Source organism: Thunnus albacares, chromosome 13 (assembly GCF_914725855.1).
Source record: "Thunnus albacares chromosome 13, fThuAlb1.1, whole genome shotgun sequence".
Lineage (NCBI taxonomy): Eukaryota > Metazoa > Chordata > Actinopteri > Scombriformes > Scombridae > Thunnus > Thunnus albacares.
In genome coordinates, this window is record NC_058118.1 from 6,256,561 (window position 1) to 6,278,651 (window position 22,091).

Sequence of the window (22,091 nt, forward strand, 5' to 3'; positions counted from 1 at the left end):
ATTCTGCTTAATCCAGTCATGTACAAGTCGCATTCTCAGGCTCACGTTATCTCATTGTTTAATAATGACCTCAGTTATCAGATGTTCTAACACTTTATGGTTTTTCTGTGTGGTAGACAAATACATGGACTCTTGATGAGTTAATGAGCTTCCTGGAGGACTTTGCCCGTTGGAACCCTTCCCAGGAACCAACAGACAGTGCAACAGAGCTGATGAGGACCCTCATGCAGTCCTGTAGAAAACAGTCAATGAGGAATGAGATAGCCGCTGGGTCAAAGACAGACCAAGCTGTGAATGCCATTTGGGCGGCCATGGTATACCACACACCAGCCCTCAATCATGCCCTGAAAACCTTTGGTAATGCCTGGCTAAAATCAGTGGTCATAAAGCAAAAGCTGCTCTATTTATTCAGTTTCTTGCTTTATTTCATGATCATTTTGCATGGTATATTGACTTTGTTGACTCACACAGTGGTTTTCTCTCTTTTGTTTTGTCTATGTATGAGTAGTTAATCAGGACTGCAAGTCATGTCTCAGTGAAGACTTTGTGCAGGCGTATTCACTGGCAGACAGCATTAGAACATGGATGGTGAGTATTACTGACAGGATTTATATCTGTTGATTATCTGCTGCTGAATTTATATGTGATCATGTCACTGAACTGTTGGGTTCTTTTTTCTGTCAGTTGGAGATGAAGCAGAGATACTTAGTTGGCAAAATGACTGTTTCTGATGAGAAGGAAGGAGGTTCTGATGAGGTTACTATGGAGACACTAGGTGAGGAGGACTCCAGCTAAAGTAATGCCAATGTTCTGTTATTATCGTAATATTCTTTTGATGACTTGTGATCTTTTCTTTCTCTTTAGCTGAGATGTGCATTGAGAAGAGCCTCTTGCTGTTCAGATTTTCCCCTTGTGGAGTACCGTGCCAGGACAGTGACTCTTCCAAAACTGCAGAGGGCAGCAATACTCCACTCCTTCGCTCAAGTTCAATATCAGAAGGGGACTTCCAAGCCAGCTCCTCGCTCGGACCTCAGACGTCAGGGTCTGATGAGGGCGGTGAGGCCAAGGCAGGACAGAGCCAGCCCTCCAGTTCTCAAGTCCAAAACTCAGCTTCCTGTGGGCACAGCAGGCGGGGTAACAGAGGCTCCACAGAGAGTCTCTCATCTCAGCCAGGGGAGCCAGCCTCTCCTTCCGCCTTCCCCCGTAAGGCCCCATTCAGCCGGGCACGCCTCCGCCTCCTGTCCTGCCGCTCTATAGAAGAGCCCCGCATGACCCCCTCTGTCAAGGATCGTTACCCAATACTCAAACACATCTTAAACTTTATACGGGACCAGGCTCTCACAACTGCAAGGTGACTGACCTGCAGTTTTCTATTCGTTGTTGCAGAATAAGACTTGTTTGCATTTTGTAATTGTCATTTTTTTAAACTCGTACCATACAGGGTTAAATAATCTGATTCTTCTTCCTGTAGCATTCTGCAGACCTTATCGCTGAACAAAGCCCAGGCTGTGAGTGTGTGCAAGGTCCTGGAGATGGTTCAGCAGTGTTTGCATTCCCTGGGAAAGCCCCACCTCTTCCAAGCCCCCTGCATCCTGTTCCTACAGGAACTGCTAGCATGTCAGAAAGACTTCACCAGGTACTCATGTAGAAAATGTTTTCAGTTAATCTGCTCTGGCTAAATTTGTGTCTCTTTGGAGATTATTGTTAATATTCACCAATATCAATTTGACTGTTTAAGATACGTATATGAATATCAGATCAAATTTGAGAGGCAAACAGGTTTAGATTCCATTTCTACACATGTGAACATGCTGACATATAACTGTGCAGTAGCATTTCACTCAATATTTATTTTTTTTGCTTTGCCTTTTTCAGTTATTTCTCACAGTTGTCAGACAGTGGGCAGAAGCTAGGAGAAGAAGTGAGGCGCTCCTACCATCAGCTGGTGCTCATGCTGGTTGAGGCTGTACAAGGATTTAGTAGCCTCAATGAGAAGTAAGCTCACAACCCACTGACTATATTCAATGGTCAAGTCACAAGTCTGCACGCAGTGATGTAAACTGACCCTCATCACCTCTCCCCAGAGCCCTGCTACCAGCCCTGTCTTGTGTGCAGACCTGCTTGTTGCATCTTCTAGACATGAGCTGGGAGGTACACGACCTTCCTCTCTTCCTGAACATCAAGCTTCCTGACCTCCTGCTCAGCATGTCCCAGGAGAACATTAGTGTTCATGACATTGCTATCAGGTAATATTAGACCCATATCAAAAAATAAGACACTGCCCAGTGGAGCTGTAGAGCTCTGTTGTGTTCTTTTACACAATTTTAGCAATTACTTTAAAAAGGTCTTTCAGACGTGCTCCGCAGATAGGATTTGCTCATTGATAATAATTGCGAACTTCTTGTAAAAATTCCATTTTTACAAGAAGTTGCAACTGCTTTATGCTTCATGAGTCCTTTTAAAATCTCTTACGAGATCTGTGTCCCAGCCACTGAAATAGCTTGACTGATTACTTTTGTGGTTTAAATTGATCTTCAGTCAATGGACAGAGGAGGATGAAATTGCAGACTACAAGAAGAACCAGGAGTGGATGGATGAGTGTATGGACGGGATGTTTGAGAAGTGGTATGACAAAATCGATGAAGAGGACTCCATGGAGGACAGAAGAAAGGTACATCACAGTGCATAAAAGACAATGCAATCATTAGCAAACAAGAAAAATTGTCTCATTACTCAGCTGTCTGGGGAAAAATGGTTTCAATCAATGTTTAACCTGACTGGCCCCAAGTGCTTCTCTGCTCTCCGTTTTCTTCCCTGTACAACCCAATAATACAGCAGATACAGTCCTGCAGGTTACACATTTAATGACAACTTGCCATTTAGTAAAGAGAGATGCTGTAATATTAATGGATATGTTTAACATCTGTTGTCAACGTTATGAAAGTGTCACATTCTAATATTTTAAAGGGAATCTTCAAGTTTTTACACATCATAGTCTGTTTACAAGTGTTGGAGAGTACTACTGCATAATATGTGAAAAAAAGTTGTAGAAAGCTTTTTGTGGCTCCAGAAGGAGTGTATGAAATCTGATAAAAAATTGCCTCAAGTGATGTCACTTGAGTCAGCATCGGATGGGGTTTAAGACAGGTTTGAATTAATGAAAAAAATCTGGGGGGGGGTTGAGTTAGAAAGAAGTGAGGTTACCAGACCTCTGTAGCCTGCTCCGCATCTCTGCTTGAGGCCACATTAGCCACGACTAGCATAACTTGAATGTCTGGCTGAACTGCCCGCAGACAAGTATTGTGGGTGATGTAGGCCAGATGTGCCAGGTTTTGATACGGAAGAAGACTGTGGAATTAAAAATATGATCTCCCTGGTTGTGTTAAACTAGACAAACCCACACAAACACATATACACAAAAATGGTGAATATTGCGGTAGATACTATAATATCTATTTCCTGTAGGAATATGGCCCAATCTAAAACAATGTAAGATGTAAGTTTAGTAAGCTGTAAAGTAAACATTTGTTAAGCAGATGATTGAGGCAGGATCTTTGCAAAGGTTTGCTAAGCAGTGGTGTGAAAGTTATCAGTTTTATCATTTTATCAGTTGATGTTAATACTGTACTTTATGTATAATTGTAATAATTAGCCTGGTTCTATCCACAGATGCACATGTTTATTGCACGCTATTGTGACCTGCTCAATGTTGTGATCTCCTGTGATGGCTGTGAGAGGATGGCACCTTGGCACCGCTACCGATGTCTGCAGTGCATGGATATGGACCTCTGCAAGACCTGTTTCCTCAGTGAGCTCATACAATCCACTATACTATATGAACAGTCACACTGAGGGAACTATTAGCCCAGCATTTAGAGAAACAGAGGGTAATTGCACCAATAAAAGCATCAGTCTGTGTTTTTAACCAGGTGGCGCCAAGCCTGAGGGCCATGAGGATGACCATGAGATGGTGAACATGGAGTACGCCTGTGATCATTGCCAGGGGCTCATTGTAGGCAGCAGGATCAACTGCAATGTGTGTGAAGACTTTGACCTGTGCTTCGGTTGTTACAATGCAAAGAAATACCCCGACAGGTACACATTTTAAAACTAATACTGTTGCCACATACTTGGATTTCAGTGGTTTACCAATGAGTGAAGAACTCAATTATTGTTTAACAATTCCACCTCCAGCCACCTGCCCACCCATCGGATCACAGTTTTCCCCATGGTGACCATTCGGATCAGTGACCGTCACCGCCTGATCCAGCCCTACATCCACAACTACTCCTGGTTGCTGTTTGCTGCTTTGGCCCTCTACACTTCAGAGCTGAGCAGTGAGAAGCAGATAGATGGAGAGTCTTTGGACAGCAGCACATTGAACCAGGCCTCGGCCCTGCAGACATGCTGCTCCCAGCTCATCACTGATTGCTTGCTGAAAGGGCAGACTGGCAAAGGTAAATCTAAACCAAAATATTACTTTAAATGCAAAGTTGGACATGGGAGAGATATGTTTCCTCTGTCATTTCATTTTCATACATATATTTGATGAACTCTGGTACAACTATGCATCTTATAACCATACTTTGGTTATAAGCATTTTTCAAAATTACACAGGTGTCACATGGTGTCTCAAATTCTGCTAATCTATATTTGTTAATCTTTTGTCCTTTCTGGCGCTGTTCTCCACATAGGGCTACGTTCCTCAGCATTGCTTGCTCTGCTGTCATCCAATGAATCAGCTTCTGATAGTGAGATTTGTCCAGTCTCTCCCGAGTCCTCCCAGGAGCTCAGTACGGCCACTGACACCTCCTCTCTCCCTGGCAGCACTGCAGCGATCTGCTCCCCGTCATCTCCCAGAGACAAGGTGAGGAACAACATGTTATAAGAAAATATGAAGGCTGTATGATCACTGTTGTGGGGTTGGATCATTACAGTGGCAACACAGTATTTAGTAGTTCAGGAGCTCATACTGTTCAGGCTGTCAGTGTACTGAATTATTGTCATCCTCTCGCTACTAGAGTAAACCATCAGGAAAGGAAAAGAAGGCAAAGGAGGTGGGCTCTCCTCCCCCTGCTCCTACAGAGATGTTGTCACCCCCGAGCATAGGAGAGTGGGAGAAAAGGAAGCTTGTTACCCAAGACACCCTGGACTCTCCCAGCCTCAGCCAGACGCCTTCTGTGTCCAGCGAGGACCCTCTCTCTCCTGTGGTCCGACGTAAGTACTGAGACTACCTCCATCAGACTGAATGGTTCATTAGTGGTTATGACTAGCACATAGCTGTCTGGATTAATCTTGTTTTTTTACCATTCTCAGCCTCAGAGTCTGGTCCAGGAACAGTCAACTCTCCAACATCAGACATCGTCAAGGAGCCAGATGAGAGGCTGCCCCAGATTCCCCTCCAGGAGCATGTGTTCTCAGAGTGCTCCAGAGAGAGGATCCTGGGACTTCTAGCTGCCATGTTGCCACCAGCCAAACCAGTATGTGAAACTAAAGACCAGTTTTTAGGATTAAGATTCTATGTGACATGTAATATTAAGTAGTGACTTTGTTGACGTACACTAAAATATGCACACTGTCTTTTTTGTATCCTCAGGGCAGCACCTTGTCTCTGCCCAGTCTGAGCTCCATCCTGCCCCAGCTTTTCAGGGCAGTCATTTCCAATGCTGGCTCTCTTAACGAGACCTACCACCTCACCCTGGGACTACTGGGCCAGCTGCTGCTCAGAATCCCTCCAATGGAGGCCGACACTGCCGTCACAGAGGCCCTGGCTGACAAATATGAGATGCTGACACAAGGAGAGGCAGCCACTTCTGACACTCAGGGCTGGAAGACCACTCAGCTGCTCTTCAGCCTGGGGGCCGTTTGTTTAGACAGGTACCAAGGAAGATATTGTAGTTAAGATCGATAGATCCATTTATCCCATTAACTCCACCATAGTGTAATAAATCATGTACTAACAGATGTAGAACTGGAGATACTGGTTGTATCTTTGACCTCTGAAATCTTAATTGAAAGAAAGGTATTTCTTTAGATGTTTGCAGTTGTTTTTGTGCTATTGATAACTGTTGAAACATTTGCCACCCATCAGCTGTTATTGCTATTTTGAACTCTAAATAGTCTTTTATCTTTATTTTTTGTGTTTTGCAGTCGTATTGGTCTGGACTGGGCGTGCACGGTGGCAGATATTTTACACAGTCTGAATGCTTGTCCTGAGTGGAGCACAGTCATCGCTGCCTTCACCGATCATTGCGTTCAGCAGCTGCCACAAACTCTGAAACGCACCAACCTCTTCACCCTGCTGGTGCTGGTGGGCTTCCCTGAGGTAGGTAGAAGTACATAATACTGTATAGAGTTGTGCACTGTAAATGCTTATACCATGGTATAATCTGAGTGTGCTCCCTGACTCTAAGCCAAGTCATGACTCCTCTGTGTGCCTGCCAGGTGCTGTGTGTGGGCACCCAGACAGTGTTCATCGACAACGCCAATGAACAGCACAACATGATCCTGCTGAAACACTTCACAGAGAAGAACCACGCTGCAGTGGTGGATGTTAAGACACGCAAGAGGAAAACAGGTTAGTGCAGTAGTAGCACCTGAACAGCATTGCCAGTGTTCAGAAATAAACATGGAATCAACCCTCTGTGCTTCTCCCTCTTTCATAGTGAAGGACTACCAACTCATCCAGTCTCAGGATTCCACTACAGCCGGCCTCCCAGGGCAGTCTGAGGACCAGGGCTCCCCAAAGACCCTGCTCAGCCGCTACCTGAGCAACTTCACCTCCATCATCAGTCACCTGCTGCAGACCAGCCAGGACAATGGCTCTCCTGATGCTGTGGAGGCTTCCTGGGTTCTGTCCTTGGCTCTTAAAGGTCTCTACAACACACTGAAGGTACCTGCCCTGAAATATGCAAGCATCTGATGCAACTTTACAACATTACAAATATTATTGTCATCAACACGCCATGCATCAGTGCCTCAGTGGTGCTTTGTTGTGTGTCATTGTGACCAAAGAGTGTGTAGGTTTTAAACAAACAAACAGTAGTTGATTTATTCCTCTTTACTCTGGTGAGGGCCCAGGGTAGGTCCACTGGCCCAGTGTTTGGTGAAAATGAAATTCAGCCCTTAGTATGATGTATTTCATGACCACGCGAAAATTTGAGATGTGGACATCTGTATCTGGATCTAGGCTAGGAGTAACTGGCGTAGATGATGTAAAATGACTCCAGAGGTAGTTTTCTCATTCAATGTCATCCTCTTGTGTAGAAGCATGGAGTGGAGCAAGCTCAGGAGGCCATCCAGCAGTCAGGATTGACCCAGCTGCTAGTGAGGAAGTGCAGCAAGGGGACAGGCTTCAGCAAGCTATGGTTGCTGCGAGATCTAGAGATTCTCTCCATCATGCTGTACTCCTCCAAGAGGGAGATCCATTCCATGGCCCAGGACCCTGAGCGAGACCAAAGAGAACAGGATAAGGAGCACGACTCGGATCACTCCAGCAGCTGTGCTGACGACACAGACATCAACAAGCCCGACCCTCTAGAGGGCCTCGATGAAGAGACAAAGATTTGCTTCCAGGTGATGAAGGATACAATACCACTCATAATACATTTAGCAAGATAAAGTAAGATGTAGTAATCTAAAGTTCCTCTTTCAAATGCAGATCACCCACGATGCCTTAAATGCCCCTATGCCCATCCTGCGAGCCATGTATGAGTTACAGATGAAGAGAACTGACTCCTTCTTCCTGGAGGTGCAGAAGAGGTCAGCATCAAGAATTTCTTTTCAATTTACTCTCTTCATATGATCCACCATGGTAAAGGTCATATTGTACAATCAAATACTACCTCTCTGTTATGTGTTGTTCCTTTGTGTTTTTTCCAGATTTGATGGAGAGGAGATAAAAACAGATGAGACAATCCGTACGTTGGCTCAGAAGTGGCAACCTACCAGGCGGCCGCGCTCTGAGGAGAGGAACACCAAGGCCGTGGACACTGACATGATTGTGGTGTCCTGCGTGGTGAGTTGTATAAGGATGTGCTCTCAAATGGCATATGTTATAAATTGACAACTACGTTACACAGAGGTGTTCAGTCACTGCTTTGTTTAGCTGTCAAAAAACAATGTCAAAAAACACAACTTAAGAATGGCTGCTTGGGACATTACAAATACTAACATTACTATCTATGACAAGAAGAGATAAAATACAATGAAAAATAGTTTGGAGGCAATGTCAATACTCTGATTTATCCCTGTCACTTCCCTCCTCCCACAGTCTAAACCCAGTCACTGTGAAAAGGCCACAGAGGAGATCAATGTAGTAGCCCAGAAACTCATCACCAATTCAGAGACTGACTTGCAGCTCAGCTATGCGAAACAGAGGCGTACCAAAAGCTCAGCTCTCTTGCACAAAGAATTGGATGTGCGCAGCAATCGGGCAGTTCGTCAATACCTGGTGAAGGTCAACCAGGCCATCGCCACACTGTACGCCCGCCACGTGCTGGCCTCACTGCTAGCGGACTGGCCTGCAGAGGCGGCGTTGAGCGAGGAGGCCCTGGAGCTGAACGGTGCTTCACACATGGCCTACATCCTGGACATGTTAATGCAGCTGGAGGAGAAGCCACTCTGGGAGAAGGTGGGCAAAAAGGGAGGAGCTTGTGGAGTTGTTGTGTTGTGTTGCTGTTGGTAAATGAGAGTTTGTCATGTATGGAAAGGGGACAAAATGTGATTTGCACATATGAAATACATTGGAGGTGTTATGTGTATTACCAATCAGATTCTCCAGAGGGTGCTAAAGGGTTGCAGCCAGAGTATGCTGTGCAGCCTGTCTCTCACTGCTTGCCAGTTCATGGAGGAGCCAGGGATGGCTGTGCAGATCAGAGAATCCAAACACCCGTATGACAACAACACCAACTTTGAGGTGGGTAAACCGCCTTTTTTGTTTATCTTCTTGTTTGTTTCCTTCTTTTAATCATCAGCCACCATAACTGAAGGTCACTGATCTTTATTAAGATTAAGGTTAGGGTTATGTATGCCATGATGTTTTACATTTTGAGCTCATTTACGCCCGTATGATATGCAAATGTTGTTTGTTTCCCATTTTCCTCTCTCTTCAGGATAAGGTGCACATCCCAGGGGCCATCTACCTGTCAGTAAAATTTGACTCCCGCTGCTACACAGAGGAAGGCTGTGATGAGCTCATCATGTCCAGCAGCAGCGATTTCCTCCAGGATCTCCACAACTTCAGTGGCTCTCCTCAGAAATGGTCTGATTTTGAGATCCCCGGTGAGGAACATTTTTAAAAGTCTCTTGTTAATTTTCTACTCCAAGTGTAGGCATCTGTGTGCGTGCATTTGAAATCATTTGACTGTCAAATTAATGTTGAAATCATGTTTACCAGCATGTCTACTCTGTTTGGGTTTCTTTCAGGTGATACCCTGTACTACAGGTTTATGTCAGACATGAGCAACACAGAGTGGGGCTACAAGTTCACCGTTACAGGAGGTCACAGGGGACGCTTCCAGACAGGTACAGACGCACACTTGTCGTATGTTTGTGCAAACCGTCTTCACAGTTCCTTTTGGGGAGTAACTCCAACTGCTTAGTACAATGCAGAATAATCTCAAAATGATCTCTTAGGTTAGTCAGGTTGTCAGCTTCTGTGCACTCTTTCTTGTCTTTAATCAGGTTTTGAGATACTGAAGCAAATGTTAGCCGATGACCAAGTGCTCTGTCACCTGCCACTGTCTGACATCTGGGAGTGGCAGGTGGGCGTGGCCTGTCGCCAGACTGGGAACCAGAGACTCAAAGCCATTCACTTGTTGCTCCGCCTCCTGCAGTGTCAATCCCAGACGTAAGAGTTCAGCCTTGCTTATAGAATTCTGTCTTTTTCCTTCTGATCATTATCAGTGCTACACAGACTATTTCTGCCATCAGTGAAATCCATTTAAGGGCTTTTTTCTCAATCGGCTTCTTAGTTTGAGCACTGTATACATGAACACACTGTTATTTCTGCCAAAGTTGGAATGGTATTGGTTATTTAACATTTGAGATTTCTGTTTTTCTTTTTTTTTCTCTGCGCTCTTGGCACTGGCTTAAAGTTGGGTTGGTTGGTCACTGTTAATCATTTCTGAGGAAACCACACCCACGCAGTCCTGGTGAAGCAGATTAGCTGAGTTTTGTAGTGTTAAACTCTAAATAACACCTAAAGATTTTATTTTTAACTTCGATTGTTGCTTATTTAGTAATGGATATCTTAGGGCTTTTAAGACTGTGGCTTTATCTTGTCATGTTGAGACATCGAAAGTAATGTACATTATCATTCTCACTTGGGTTCATCCACCAGTACACATTTTACCTCAGCAGTGTGTTCTGTGACTCCAGGGTTTGCATAAAAGCTTTTATGTCCAGGTAGTCACCACGGAAATGAGGCACAGGATGTGTTTTGATATTTGCATGCGTGGCAGACTGATTCAGCTACCATGTGGTCACATTGACAACATGATACAATTTATGAGAAGGTAGTGCTCACACAGATAGCAAACACACATCATTAAATATAAAATGTTGTTTAAGTGAACTTGCATACATAGCGGTCTATACTTCTCAATGGAAAAGTGCAGAGAGCATCTCAGACCACTGTAAAAATGTGTGTCATGATACTGCACTTATCAGCATTAACAACATCCTACAAATATTCATTTTCTTTTATTTATGTATTTATTTATTTATTACATTTTTCTTACCTGTGGGACTGTCTAGCCATTAATGAAAGTCTGACTTTGTGCTGCACCATAATTGAACTGTCAATTTTTGCTCTATCCCCACATCAATTTGAACAACCAAGGCTACCATTGTTTCTGTTTCAGCCGCAGCTTTAGTTTGCTTTTCTCAAAATCAAACTCTCTATTGTCGTGTTTTGCCTGTGTACATCTGTGGGTCTGTCTAACTATTGATTCGTGTGCACTCCAGAGCCTGTGAGCTGACGCTGCTGCGACCTCTGTGGCAGCTCTTTATGTCTATGGAAAACAGCCTGAGCCAGGATCCCACCAGTATCACTGTGCTGCTGCCTCTACACAGAGCGCTCACTGAACTCTTCTTCATCGCAGAGGCCCGTGCCATCGTGAGTGACGCACGCACACACACACACACACGCACACACACACACACACACACACACACACACACACACACACACACACACCAAGAAAAGCATGCAGGTCAGATAAACAAAACAGGCCACATCTGATAATGTATAGACATTGTTGTTAAAGCTGGAGGTGTGGCTAAGTGACATTTTAGGTATTTATTTTGTAGTGTTGGTATTTGTGCTGTGATGACTGCGTTATTGACTTTGTAGGTTAAATATCAAACAGATTCAACAAGGTTGGTTGTGTAGAAACCATGTTTTAGTCTGCCTTCCTTTGAGACTTCTAGTCTGTTTTCTTTTCTTTTGATAAAATATTCAGTATGAGGTAATTTGAATGTAATAGTGAGAGTAAAATTTACTCAACACTTTATTCTTTGCCTCTGTCTCTCTCTGTCTTTATCCGTTTCTCTGTGAGATGAGCATGTTTTTCCTCGTCCCACCTGCTTTCTGCTGGGCTCGGGGCCAAAGCCCAGCCCTGCCATCTGCCAGAAGCACAGTGCCACACTGGCTCCCTGCAGACTGATTGGGAGAGGAAGAGATGCTATCCATTTTGTGATGTGTATGGGCTCTTTCGCTCTCTCTTCTCTCTCTCTCTCTCTCTCTCTCTCTCTCTCTCTCTCTCTCTCTCTCTCTCTCTCTCTCTCTCTCTCTCTCTCTCTCTCTCTCTCTCTCTCTCTCTCTCTCTCTCTCTCTCTCTCTCTCTCTCTCTCTCTCTCTCTCTCTCAACTGTGTTGAATTATTAATTAAGAGAAATCTCAAGGATTATGAGCATGCCGTCAGCCAGGAGTTTCCCATCTGTAGACGCGATTGAACAAGACAGTCCCTGCAAAGCACTGCCTTCCTAGACCTTCAGGTCTAGCCGGCGAGGCCTGAGGCTGCTGATCTGACAATAAAATTACATCAGTCGACTTGTCACTGAGGAAGGATTTCATGCTCCCATCTGTACCCACTGAGTGTTGTTGTATGTGAGGGAGAATGAAATGGTCAGGTGGAGCAGTACGTGTCAACAAACATTGGGGGGCAGTAGCAGCACTGAGCCATTTTGCCTGGGATGCCCTTCAGGCACACGCTGCAGCACCTCCATCCAGCAGAGTATCATCATAGAGCATTACCTGTCTTTTAGCAACACCACTCAGATGTGTTTTCTGCAATAGTTTTTCACCTCCAGCTCCTCAACTTGAAATAGTCTGAAATTAGAGATAGGCCTACTTTAATGGAAATGCTTTACACAAGGGCGTGCATATTCATTCACTAAACAGCAAAATGCTTTGTTGGTCTTTGAAAAAATACAAACCTGCTACTGCTTGCGGCAGCTGTCACAGTGAGTGGTGGATGTGGTGTGTATTCATAACAAGGTTAGACCAACAACTCTGCTGTGCACCATCTAGATTGGATATGTTGTAACTACACTATTTCAGGACTGCTTCACATCTGCATTTATCTGGATTTTATGATGAGCCAACTTCCTAGGCAGGACTGTTCTGAGGCTGATAAAACGGGGAAAAATCACAATTTACAAAACCTCTTTGAGAGCTGTAAGTGTCATTGCTCTACCTACAACATGGCACACCATCAGTCACTATCTTCCTAAAAAGTAAGGATTAGTGTAGTAGACTTAAGTTGGTGACTCTCATGTCATGTTGACATATGAGCTTAACTGCAGTGATGACATACAGCTTCATGTTGACACTACTGTAAAATCATGGGAAGCTAACGAGCGACTGGACACACAATGTATTCCTCTGTGGCCGTATTAGATCTGAGCCTTGAACCAGCATATTTGAAAGGCTAAGTAGCAGGTGCTGTTCACATTTCAGCTTCAGTCCTCATTCTTCACACGCACACAGAGTTCATGGCCAGGTCCACTGAGATTCAATGAACTCTCTACCCCAGGAAGTGAAAGTTATATTTAGAAATCAAAACGGTATGTCATGCACTACTGACTGTACAAATCGTCCTAGGATGTTCCCCAGCATAAACATTTGGGGTGCTATGAGATGGATGGTGGGCCAGGGCTCTGGACTGTGTCTTCAGCACTGTAAAAGCTCCATTTGGCCAAACTCAGCCCATTTAGCCTCTATGTAGTCTTATCTGTGTTCCCCACCTCCTTGTGCTTATGTAACCTGAGGTACGTCTCTCCCGTAGGACTTTAGTGGAAGCGCTCTTCAGTTTGTTTATAATTTTGAATGATTTTTCCAACATTCCACAGTTCAGTTTGATGCTGAGATGGAGATGAAGAGTGGTAAGGGAACCAGGCCTCATTTATAACTGAATGTATCCCTTATGTAACCTCTTAGGGTAGTATGTCTCGGGAAGTTTCTTTGACAGTTATCTGGCCTGTGAGATTATCTGTGTTTCTGTGCACGCTGCATTTTTGGAATGCGGCAGAAGTTGACCTTGTTACCAACCTGTGATGTGTTTTCCAGGCACAGGGTATCCTCCAGGAGTACTTGTTAGCCATGACTACTGATGAGCAGCTCCTCAATCACACTGCAATGGTAAGACCTTTACTCCTTTTTTGTTTTAACATAATATCTTGATGACGTTTTGCATCTAAATTCAGTCATCCATTCAGCTAGGCTCTCTCTGGTCACCAATATGCACTTGATGTTTTCAGTTGTGATTTGCTACCTGCCATGGATGATAATAGCAAGAAGTTGTCCATGCACCCTGAAGTGTTGTGATATTATGCAACTCTCCTTCTTAACCACACAGTCCCATTGATTGAGCAGTTTTCAGTTGCTATGAGTCAGCTCACTGCTGGAGTCTCTTTTTCTTGTTCATCACCAAGCTGTTGACACCCAGCAGTTCCTGCGGCACCCCCTTCCACTTGTTTTGAATGCATGTGGGCTGCACTCAGGACTAATGTATTTGGTAATTATAGTCCATTAGCATTTGTGGCGGAGCGAGTCCTGTAGACCCCGTAACACAGCAGAGGAGCCAGAAGGGAGGGGGGTGGGTGGGGGGTGAAAAAACATTGTAGGTGGTTCTGTTGAGCAGTTACCTAATACCTGTCAGGTTGAAAACAAAACCATAGGTGACTTGGCAGTAGTCATACCTATTATAACAATGATGTACAGTCTTGGAGAAAATTGGCCGAGGTTCAGTTTCAAAGAGCTGGAAAAATGTTTCAAAGCAATCCAAAGAATTAAGTTTGACTAAAGTTGACTGTATTTTTTGCAAGCAGTTCTCTTGAAGGCTTTACCTCCTCTAGTCTCCTCGAGTATTTTTACAGTTGTTCACTCAATTAAATATGGTTAACAGTGTAAGATACCTGTGTTTTTGATATGCCATTTGCAAAGGAATTGCCCACTAAACCATCTGAGCGTGTTAACAGCTGAATCAGCAAGTACTGCTGTGTGTCGGTGCATTACCTGGAGCTGTGTTGGAATTCTCAGATTCAAGGAAATCACCTCAAGTAGAGTACTTTTAAGAAGCAGGAATTTTACAGTGTTAAAAAATGACAAATTATTGAACAATAAGAGGGAATGTGCAGAAGGGGCATATTTATCCTCAATCCTAAACATAAATAAATTTGGTCTGTTTTGCGGCAAACTTTTTTAGGAGATAACGAAAAATTTAAGTACCACTGAGTTAACAGATCAATCATATAATGTTCATTAAATTAAAGTGGCACTTATAAATATTTTTATATTAACAATGAATCAAATGATGATGTGTAATGTGGAAGAGGTACCTTGTATAACCCGACTCTACAGTTTCCATCAGCTCTATGGAGTGTTTTAGTGTCTTTCAGCTCATTGTTTCGGCTTTCTAACCTGCAACTTCACTGTTTTGGTTCTCTGTTTTTTTGGTGTCAGCAGGCAGCTGTTTTCAGCAAACAAGCTCTGATAAACCCATTGTACACTACCTGTTCAGCACCAAGCTGCAAACAGGCAAAGTTAGCATTTAGCTGGTAAAGACGTAGATATTTCCCTCAGTGGAATGAGACCAAAACCAATCTAACAAAAGGATGAGTATTGTACTTGAAACAAGACTTGAAATGAATGCTAATGGTGCACCATGTCTGCTGGATGTATAAATAGTCTTGTGTTTGCTTTATGGGGTAATAATATGTCAATGTCGTGTTTACAGCTTGTTCTGCTGCCCTCACAATAGCAAAAAAACAAATTGAGGCTGCTTTAAAATTGCATCCTGGCATTACCAAAAGTCTTTGTCATCTTGTAAATGATGTAGGTTTGCATAGCTTAACTTAATCATTTATTGGTACAGCAGCTGTATTTGATACATTACCTGGGAAACAAATATCCCTCCAGCAAGGAAGCTAATGTTAATCAGCCATAACGCTGGTTCTCTAAGTAGCATGAGTGAGTTTCTCACTATGGAACAACAGAAGTCTTTCATTGCATTACACCAGCCAATTGGCTGGCCTTGATGACGTGTATGTCATAGGAGGCCACCAGCCCGCCCCCTATATAAAGGGCTGATATTTCATTTACCATTCAAACTTAACCCACCTCTTCATCACTTCACACCAGCAAGGAGGATGGTCCGGTGAAACACTCACTGATGCTCCTCAGAGAACCAGGGTTATGTAAATAACCTAAAGTTCTCTTTCATAGCGTTCGTTATGCGTCTCTCTATGGGATATACTGACTCCCGGATTGTTTCATGAGCCCATTATAGGAAACAGCCCTAGCATCAGGCTTATTCTCGTAGTCCTCACTATCAGTTACCCCCACACTCAGTACTGAGTAAGCCAATAAGGGTGCTGTAACATCTAGGCTGTAGAACCTAGCATAAGTAAGAGGTGTAGACCAGCTAGTGGCCACACAGATGTCCCCTGAAAAGTGCCCATGATGATACCAAACCTCTAGAAGAGTGTGCCTGCAAACCCGCTGGAGGATGTAAGCCTCTGCTAGTAAGCAAGAGCAATAGTCCCCACTGTCCATTGGGAAAGCCGCTGTTTTGAAACCGGCTTTCCCCTGTGAGATTTTGCCCTGAAATTCTCTGTTCCACATATATCTGTATAGTCTGGACAGGAGACAGATTATGTAGCTGTTCCTGTTCTGTAGAAACAAATGGCGGGGAGGTTGAAAGATTTCAGCAAGGACCTACCACTTTAGGAATAAAGGCTGGGTTACGATGTGGACACACACTCAAACTGTCAGGCGCAAGGTGCAGGCAAGCATCATTTACAGATAAGAGCATGAATTTCACCCACTCTTTGCAGAGGTTAGGGCAATTAGCAGTACAGTCTTTAAAGACACCATTTTCATATCCACCTGCTCTAGGGGTTCAAAAGGTGTCTGTCAGATAGTTTCCAGGACATTAGGCAGATCCCATGATGATGCCATTGATCTCAACAAAGGCAATTTCCTACATGCACCCTTCATAAAAGTGACACACCAGCGGGTGTTGACCCACTTTGTGATGGTCAAAGCCCACATGGCAAGTCAAGATAGCAGCTATAGATAAGCTTTGATAGTGGAAAACGCTTTTCCTTTTTCCAACAAACTCTGCGAAAATGACAGAATCATCAATACTGAACACTGAAAAGGAATCACTTCATCCAGCCTGCACCAGTCCTCAAACACTCACCACTTGGAATCATAGAGTGACCTAGTGGACAGGGCTCTGGCGCTTTGAATCGTATCATTAACATTCTGAGGAAGCCCTACTGCTGTCAAATTAGACCGCTCAGGGGCCAAACCCAAAGAGCCAGTCTCTCTGAGTAAGGGTGGAATACTCCCCACGCCTGAGACGACAGATATCTGTGGAGGAGTATTGGGTCCATCTCACGGCACAGGATTTGTATTATGTCAACTAACCAATGCTTCCCTGACCAATGCGGGGCTATCAAAATTAGAGACCCTCCTTGCCTGCTCTCGCTAGAGTCTGCAATAGCAGAGCGAATGGAGGAAAAGCATAAAGTAGAACACATCTAGGTATAGCCTCCACTCTGCATAAAGTTGCCTCTTGTGAGCAAATCTGCCCCCAAGTTCAAAACCCCCGGTACATGAATTGCTCTCAGAGACTGAAAATGGGCATAACTCCATACAATCCGTCTTTGTGCTAGTGTGTCTGGTCTGGTAGACCTGAGTCCCCCCTGCTTGTTGATGTATGACACCACTGTGGTGTTGTCTGACCAGACTAATATGCGGTGGCCCTCCAGAAGGGGAAGGAAGTATCGTAGAACCAGATCCACAGCCATTAGTTCCAGATAAATCATGTGAATAGAGTGTGGTGGTGTGCTCCACCTGCCATTCACTGACCTGCCTTCGTAGGTCCCGTCAGAGACGCGTCTGCTGTGACCACTCTCCTGATGTGTTACTCCCAGTGGAACTCCCTGTGAGAGAAACCCGGGGTTCTTCCAATGACGTAGCACTACAGTGCAAGATGCGAAGACTCTCAGCTTGCAGCGCCTTTGTCGCTGTGGATCAAGCCCACGTGAGGCCACTCAATGCTGAATTCCCCTCATACATAAACGGCCCAGTGGGACAACTACCAGAGCTGAAGCCATCAGCCCCAGTAGCCACATGCAGACACAGTCTAAGTGAGACCAATTGTCCCATGCGGAAATGACTCAGACACGCTGTGAGTGATGTCACTCTCCAGTGTGAGAGCGGCTCGTGACAGGCAGGAGTCCAGAGATAGTCTTATGAATGAAATCCCCTGAGTCAGGACATTACACTCACTTCTCCACATTCTCCTGAAACCTAGTCTTTCTATGTGCTCTACAAGCATTTTTGTGTGGGCATCCGTCTCTTGTGGCGAGGAGGCCGCTATGAGCCATCTAAGTATGTAGCCACACATATGCCCCTCTCTTTCACCAGGGCTAATGCTGCTTCAGTGCATTTTCCAAACACCCTCTGGCTGAGTGACAGGCCAAAAGGGAGAACCCAATACTCATAAGAAACCCTCTGAAAGGCAAACCATAAGTATTTCCTGTGTGGGGGGGTATATGGGAATGTGGAAATATGCATCTTTCAGGTCGATTGACATCAACCAATCTCTTGGGCACACAAAATGCAGAAGGGACGCGCGTGTCAACCTTCTAAATTTGTATTTTCTGAGATATCTGTTCAAGGCCCTGAGGTCTAGAATAGCTTTTATGCCTCGCCCTCCCTTCTTCGGGATTAGGAAGTATGTTGAAATAAACCCGTTAGGGTTGCGACCAGGCAGAACTATTCTTATGGCCTGAGAATAAATTATTCCCTTGAAATGAGGTGGAACGATGGCTAATTGCAGTCTATAACCCCTGTCTATCGTTTTTAACACCCATTCTGATTTTCTGTATGCCGTCCACTCTAACTTTCTTACTGAAAGGGGGCTGGCTGGCCAATTCGCCAATGGTGTAATGGCACCCTCTTGAGGCAACACCTGGCGATGCCTCATCTGTGGCCTGGCCCTCGTACTCTCCCCTTCACCAGGGGGAGACGATGCTCTCCCTGGTGGGTTGATGGGGGAGATTAATTTGTTTTTCAACAGTATTCTTTTTCTTTTTAATATTAACTGTGCCCTCGGCATTTCACCTAGAAGACAGTTGGGACAACTTTATTGCGGTGTGATAAAGAGAAGTGCTTGTGAGACGTGAGTGGTCCACTGACAGGAACCACTGACGGAACTCTGTCTCTTCTTCTCCCTGGGAACTGGGAGCTGGCCCCTGCTGTACACGCTGCAGTGAACTGGTCTGACTCACCATGCTCCCAAACGGAGTTTGAAGGGGGGTTAGGACAGGTGATGGAATAGGAATGGCGCCTTCCTCCTCCCCTCCCTGAGTCGAGGAGCCTGCTGACCCTCTCGGGGGCCAGCTTGAGTTGCTGGCATATCCAGGAGATCTTTCTCCCTAGGTGAGATTTAACCACCTGGCTCTTTCTTGCAGCTCCATCAAGTGCATTGCTCTGCTTGTGGCCTGGACCGCCACTTTATTGAGGTGTAGGCAGTGGTTGGTAGCAATGCCACAATTTTGCGTCCAGCTTAGCTGTCATCTCTTCCTCCAGCTCCACCTGTTAACCCATTAGGAATGAAGATGCATTCAGGGCCTGGACAGTGATGGCGGATGCTTTGTAGCTCTTGTTCGTCGGGCTAGACTGAAAGCGGTCAGTTTTGGAGGGCAGGGAGGACCCTGACGCCGACATAGGATCCTTGAGGTGAAGATGACAGGCCACAACCAGTTCCACCTGTGGCATATGATGCAACCCCTGCGCCTCCATCTCCTCCCAGTCAAGCAGTGAGCCACTGGGTATGGGGTGCTTGTCTCTGTGTAGCCATTTTCACATATGAAGTCCAGACAATGTCCAGAGTTGCCCTTTCATACATGTAGCACACTACAGGAGATTGTCTGTGTCAGACGCAGCAGGATAAAGTCTGTTTAGTGTCCGGTCTGACTGATTCGGACATTTGCGTTCACACATACAGCTCCTCCAGGTAATGTCTGTATAACTTCAGGGTTGCATTGCATTTCTGAAAGGGGCTTATGGCTTGACTCGCCATGTAGCAGCCAGCTCATCCAGGAGTTCATGCAAGATGGGAGGGAGCTGTTTCCCGATCTTCTTACATTGGACAGCTTTTTCCCATGACAGCGAGATGTAGTTGTCTCCATTTGCACAGTGGGCCATAGGATATTGAGCTTCGCAGCGGAGCATTTACATATGTCCTGTATATATATATATACAGTATAGCGGAGGACGAAGCTTCCCTGTTCCATTCCACTGCCATGGGTAAGGCTTTGCAGCCCGACTTGATGGTGTTAGGGAGGAGTTGTGATCCCATGTGACTTGATGTCTGTTCCTGTATGTATACGGGAACTGCTTGCTTTGCGGTGTATATGTTTGCCACATGGCAGTCCTCCTTCAGCTCTTGTGGGAGGGGGTGAAGAGCATCCAGCTGGTCGCCCCAGCTCGCTCCTTCAGCGGTGCATTTCTCCAGGCAAACAGCGAGTTCTGGCTGTTCCTACAGCGTTTCTGTTACTGCCAAGGGGGGATCCCCCCCGACAGAATAGCCTGACGGGCAAGCCTTCGATGAAGCAGCTTGAGGGAGAACTGGGCACAGTGGATATACTCTCAAGGAGTGAGGCTAGAGCTGCCCTAGCATGTTGCAGTCCCAGACAGGATGTGCACATTGGGTGCGTCCCATTGCGGTATTTCATTACCACATGGACAGGCTCATGCCTGCGGCTTGTCGTCTGTGGTAGGGATCAACAGTATCTGTGATGTAGCAATGGTTACCTAACTACATGTGTGCTAACTAATAAGCTTCTTGTTAGCTGAGTTGTATAGACAGCTATGGGTGGCAGTGTACAGTTACGCACACTAGCTGTGAAGCCAGGAGTGGAACATGATATAAAGCATAGTATTGCTACTGTTCAGCTAGTGAGTTTGGTGAAAAATATTGCTTCTTTTCTGTTGCTTGTATGGGGAAATCGTAATGGTGCTCCATGTAGCTGGTGTTAGCACTACCCCTTTGAAGTACTGCTACTCTGCAGGGCCAACTGTGTTAGATATGGCTACCTAGCAAGTGGGGAGTATTGCTACTCTTGGCTTGGCTGGTGAGGGGTATTGCTACTCCAACCGCTAGCTGGACACAGACAGCTAGAATTGCCTCTAGCTGGCTGCTGTGCTCGAGCTGCTGCTTGGTCACGGTGGAGCTCAAGCCGCCATACGAACTGAACAACAACCGAGAGCAAAGTGTTTGGCGACTGGGGTAGGTGCTCGTATCTGTGAACAGTTTAGCTAAGCTCCAGAGTGGCTATTCTGTTGTGGGTACTAGCTTCTGTGAAGTGAGAAGAGGTTTTTGAATGGTGAATGACAGTATGTCAGCCCTTTATATAGGGGGAGGGCAGGTAGCCTCCTATGACATACGCATCATCAAGGGCAGCCAATTGGCTGGTGTAATGCAATAAAAGACTTCTGTTGAGGGCACACAAGGGAGACAAGGGAGACACCTATGGTGAGACAAAAGACAACTTCTATGTAATGTTATGCCATTACAGCCCACAATACAAAATTGTGTAGATCTTTTGTGCAAAGTTGTCATTTTGGCCTGAAGGAGGGGCAAGAGGAGAGTTCATAGAGTATCAAAGATGAAAAGAGTTCATCCTCTAGGGAAATTGAATTTGTTTAGGAAATGTCATGGTAATTTCATGTCAAATAGATTATTAGTGGTGTATAAGTGGTACCTCTAGTCTGACAGTGATGCTAAAGGAAAGGTCAGGGGTAGGGCTACAAGTTAACTATTCATTATTGTTATCAGTGTTGATTTATTTTTTTCGATTCATTGTTTAGTGCATTAAAAAATGTCCATCTGAAACATGTTTTGTGCAACTAATAATCAGAAATTATTTAAATTGATATAAAACAAAGGAAAGCATCAATTCCTCACTTTGGAGGAACTGCAACTGGAAACTTTTTGGCATTTTTTCACTATTTTTTTATATGGGATAGGTGACAAAAACGTTTATTCCATCACCAAATAGTTGATTATTTTTCTGATAATTGTTTTAACTCTTGTCAGGAGATCAGCAAAGACATGAGGATTCATTCTCTGGGGACTCCACTGTTAACTGAATTGAAATTTAAATTAGTTTGTTAGACTTGGTCTTGGACCAAATTGTTGATCAAAAGGAGAATTTGAGATAGTGGCATACTGGTCAAATGCCACAAAACAGGAGAACCCAAAACCATATGAAATAGTTCTATGGAAAGCCAAATCCAAGTTCATGATGTTCTGGTCAGTAGTTGTCATAGTGGTGAACAAATGTCAGTGGAGAGAACAAAAACATTGAAGGGGAGTACAATCTGTTAAACACTTCAGTTATTAAATACATTGACGTAAACTCCTTGTATCATCAGTTTAGTCATCTAATCTAGTCATCCCCTAAATTCACAGCCTCAATTTGTCTCTTTATCGTCACTCAACACGCAACACAGGATTCTGATATCTCATTGTATAACTTACATATGCACTCTGCTCGATTTTGTTC

The 22,091-nt window shown here is 44.7% G+C and overlaps 1 protein-coding gene across 1 annotated transcript in view; it reads left to right on the forward strand.

Moving 5' to 3' along the window:
- The window catches only part of zzef1 (zinc finger, ZZ-type with EF hand domain 1), a 34,681-nt gene that overhangs the window by 10,029 nt on the left and 2,561 nt on the right, over positions 1–22,091 (forward strand). Inside the window, exons 26-53 of the mRNA XM_044370618.1 lie at positions 117–357; positions 509–588; positions 685–775; positions 865–1,351; positions 1,472–1,636; positions 1,876–1,995; positions 2,085–2,246; positions 2,539–2,671; positions 3,670–3,808; positions 3,930–4,095; positions 4,195–4,457; positions 4,695–4,867; positions 5,022–5,217; positions 5,317–5,480; positions 5,597–5,877; positions 6,151–6,325; positions 6,445–6,577; positions 6,666–6,892; positions 7,267–7,575; positions 7,661–7,761; positions 7,882–8,017; positions 8,273–8,632; positions 8,774–8,917; positions 9,114–9,282; positions 9,427–9,525; positions 9,685–9,850; positions 10,969–11,119; positions 13,573–13,644. Of these exons, the coding sequence (XP_044226553.1) occupies positions 117–357; positions 509–588; positions 685–775; positions 865–1,351; positions 1,472–1,636; positions 1,876–1,995; positions 2,085–2,246; positions 2,539–2,671; positions 3,670–3,808; positions 3,930–4,095; positions 4,195–4,457; positions 4,695–4,867; positions 5,022–5,217; positions 5,317–5,480; positions 5,597–5,877; positions 6,151–6,325; positions 6,445–6,577; positions 6,666–6,892; positions 7,267–7,575; positions 7,661–7,761; positions 7,882–8,017; positions 8,273–8,632; positions 8,774–8,917; positions 9,114–9,282; positions 9,427–9,525; positions 9,685–9,850; positions 10,969–11,119; positions 13,573–13,644 (5,103 nt within the window). The remainder of the gene's footprint in view (positions 1–116; positions 358–508; positions 589–684; positions 776–864; positions 1,352–1,471; positions 1,637–1,875; positions 1,996–2,084; positions 2,247–2,538; positions 2,672–3,669; positions 3,809–3,929; positions 4,096–4,194; positions 4,458–4,694; positions 4,868–5,021; positions 5,218–5,316; positions 5,481–5,596; positions 5,878–6,150; positions 6,326–6,444; positions 6,578–6,665; positions 6,893–7,266; positions 7,576–7,660; positions 7,762–7,881; positions 8,018–8,272; positions 8,633–8,773; positions 8,918–9,113; positions 9,283–9,426; positions 9,526–9,684; positions 9,851–10,968; positions 11,120–13,572; positions 13,645–22,091) is intronic.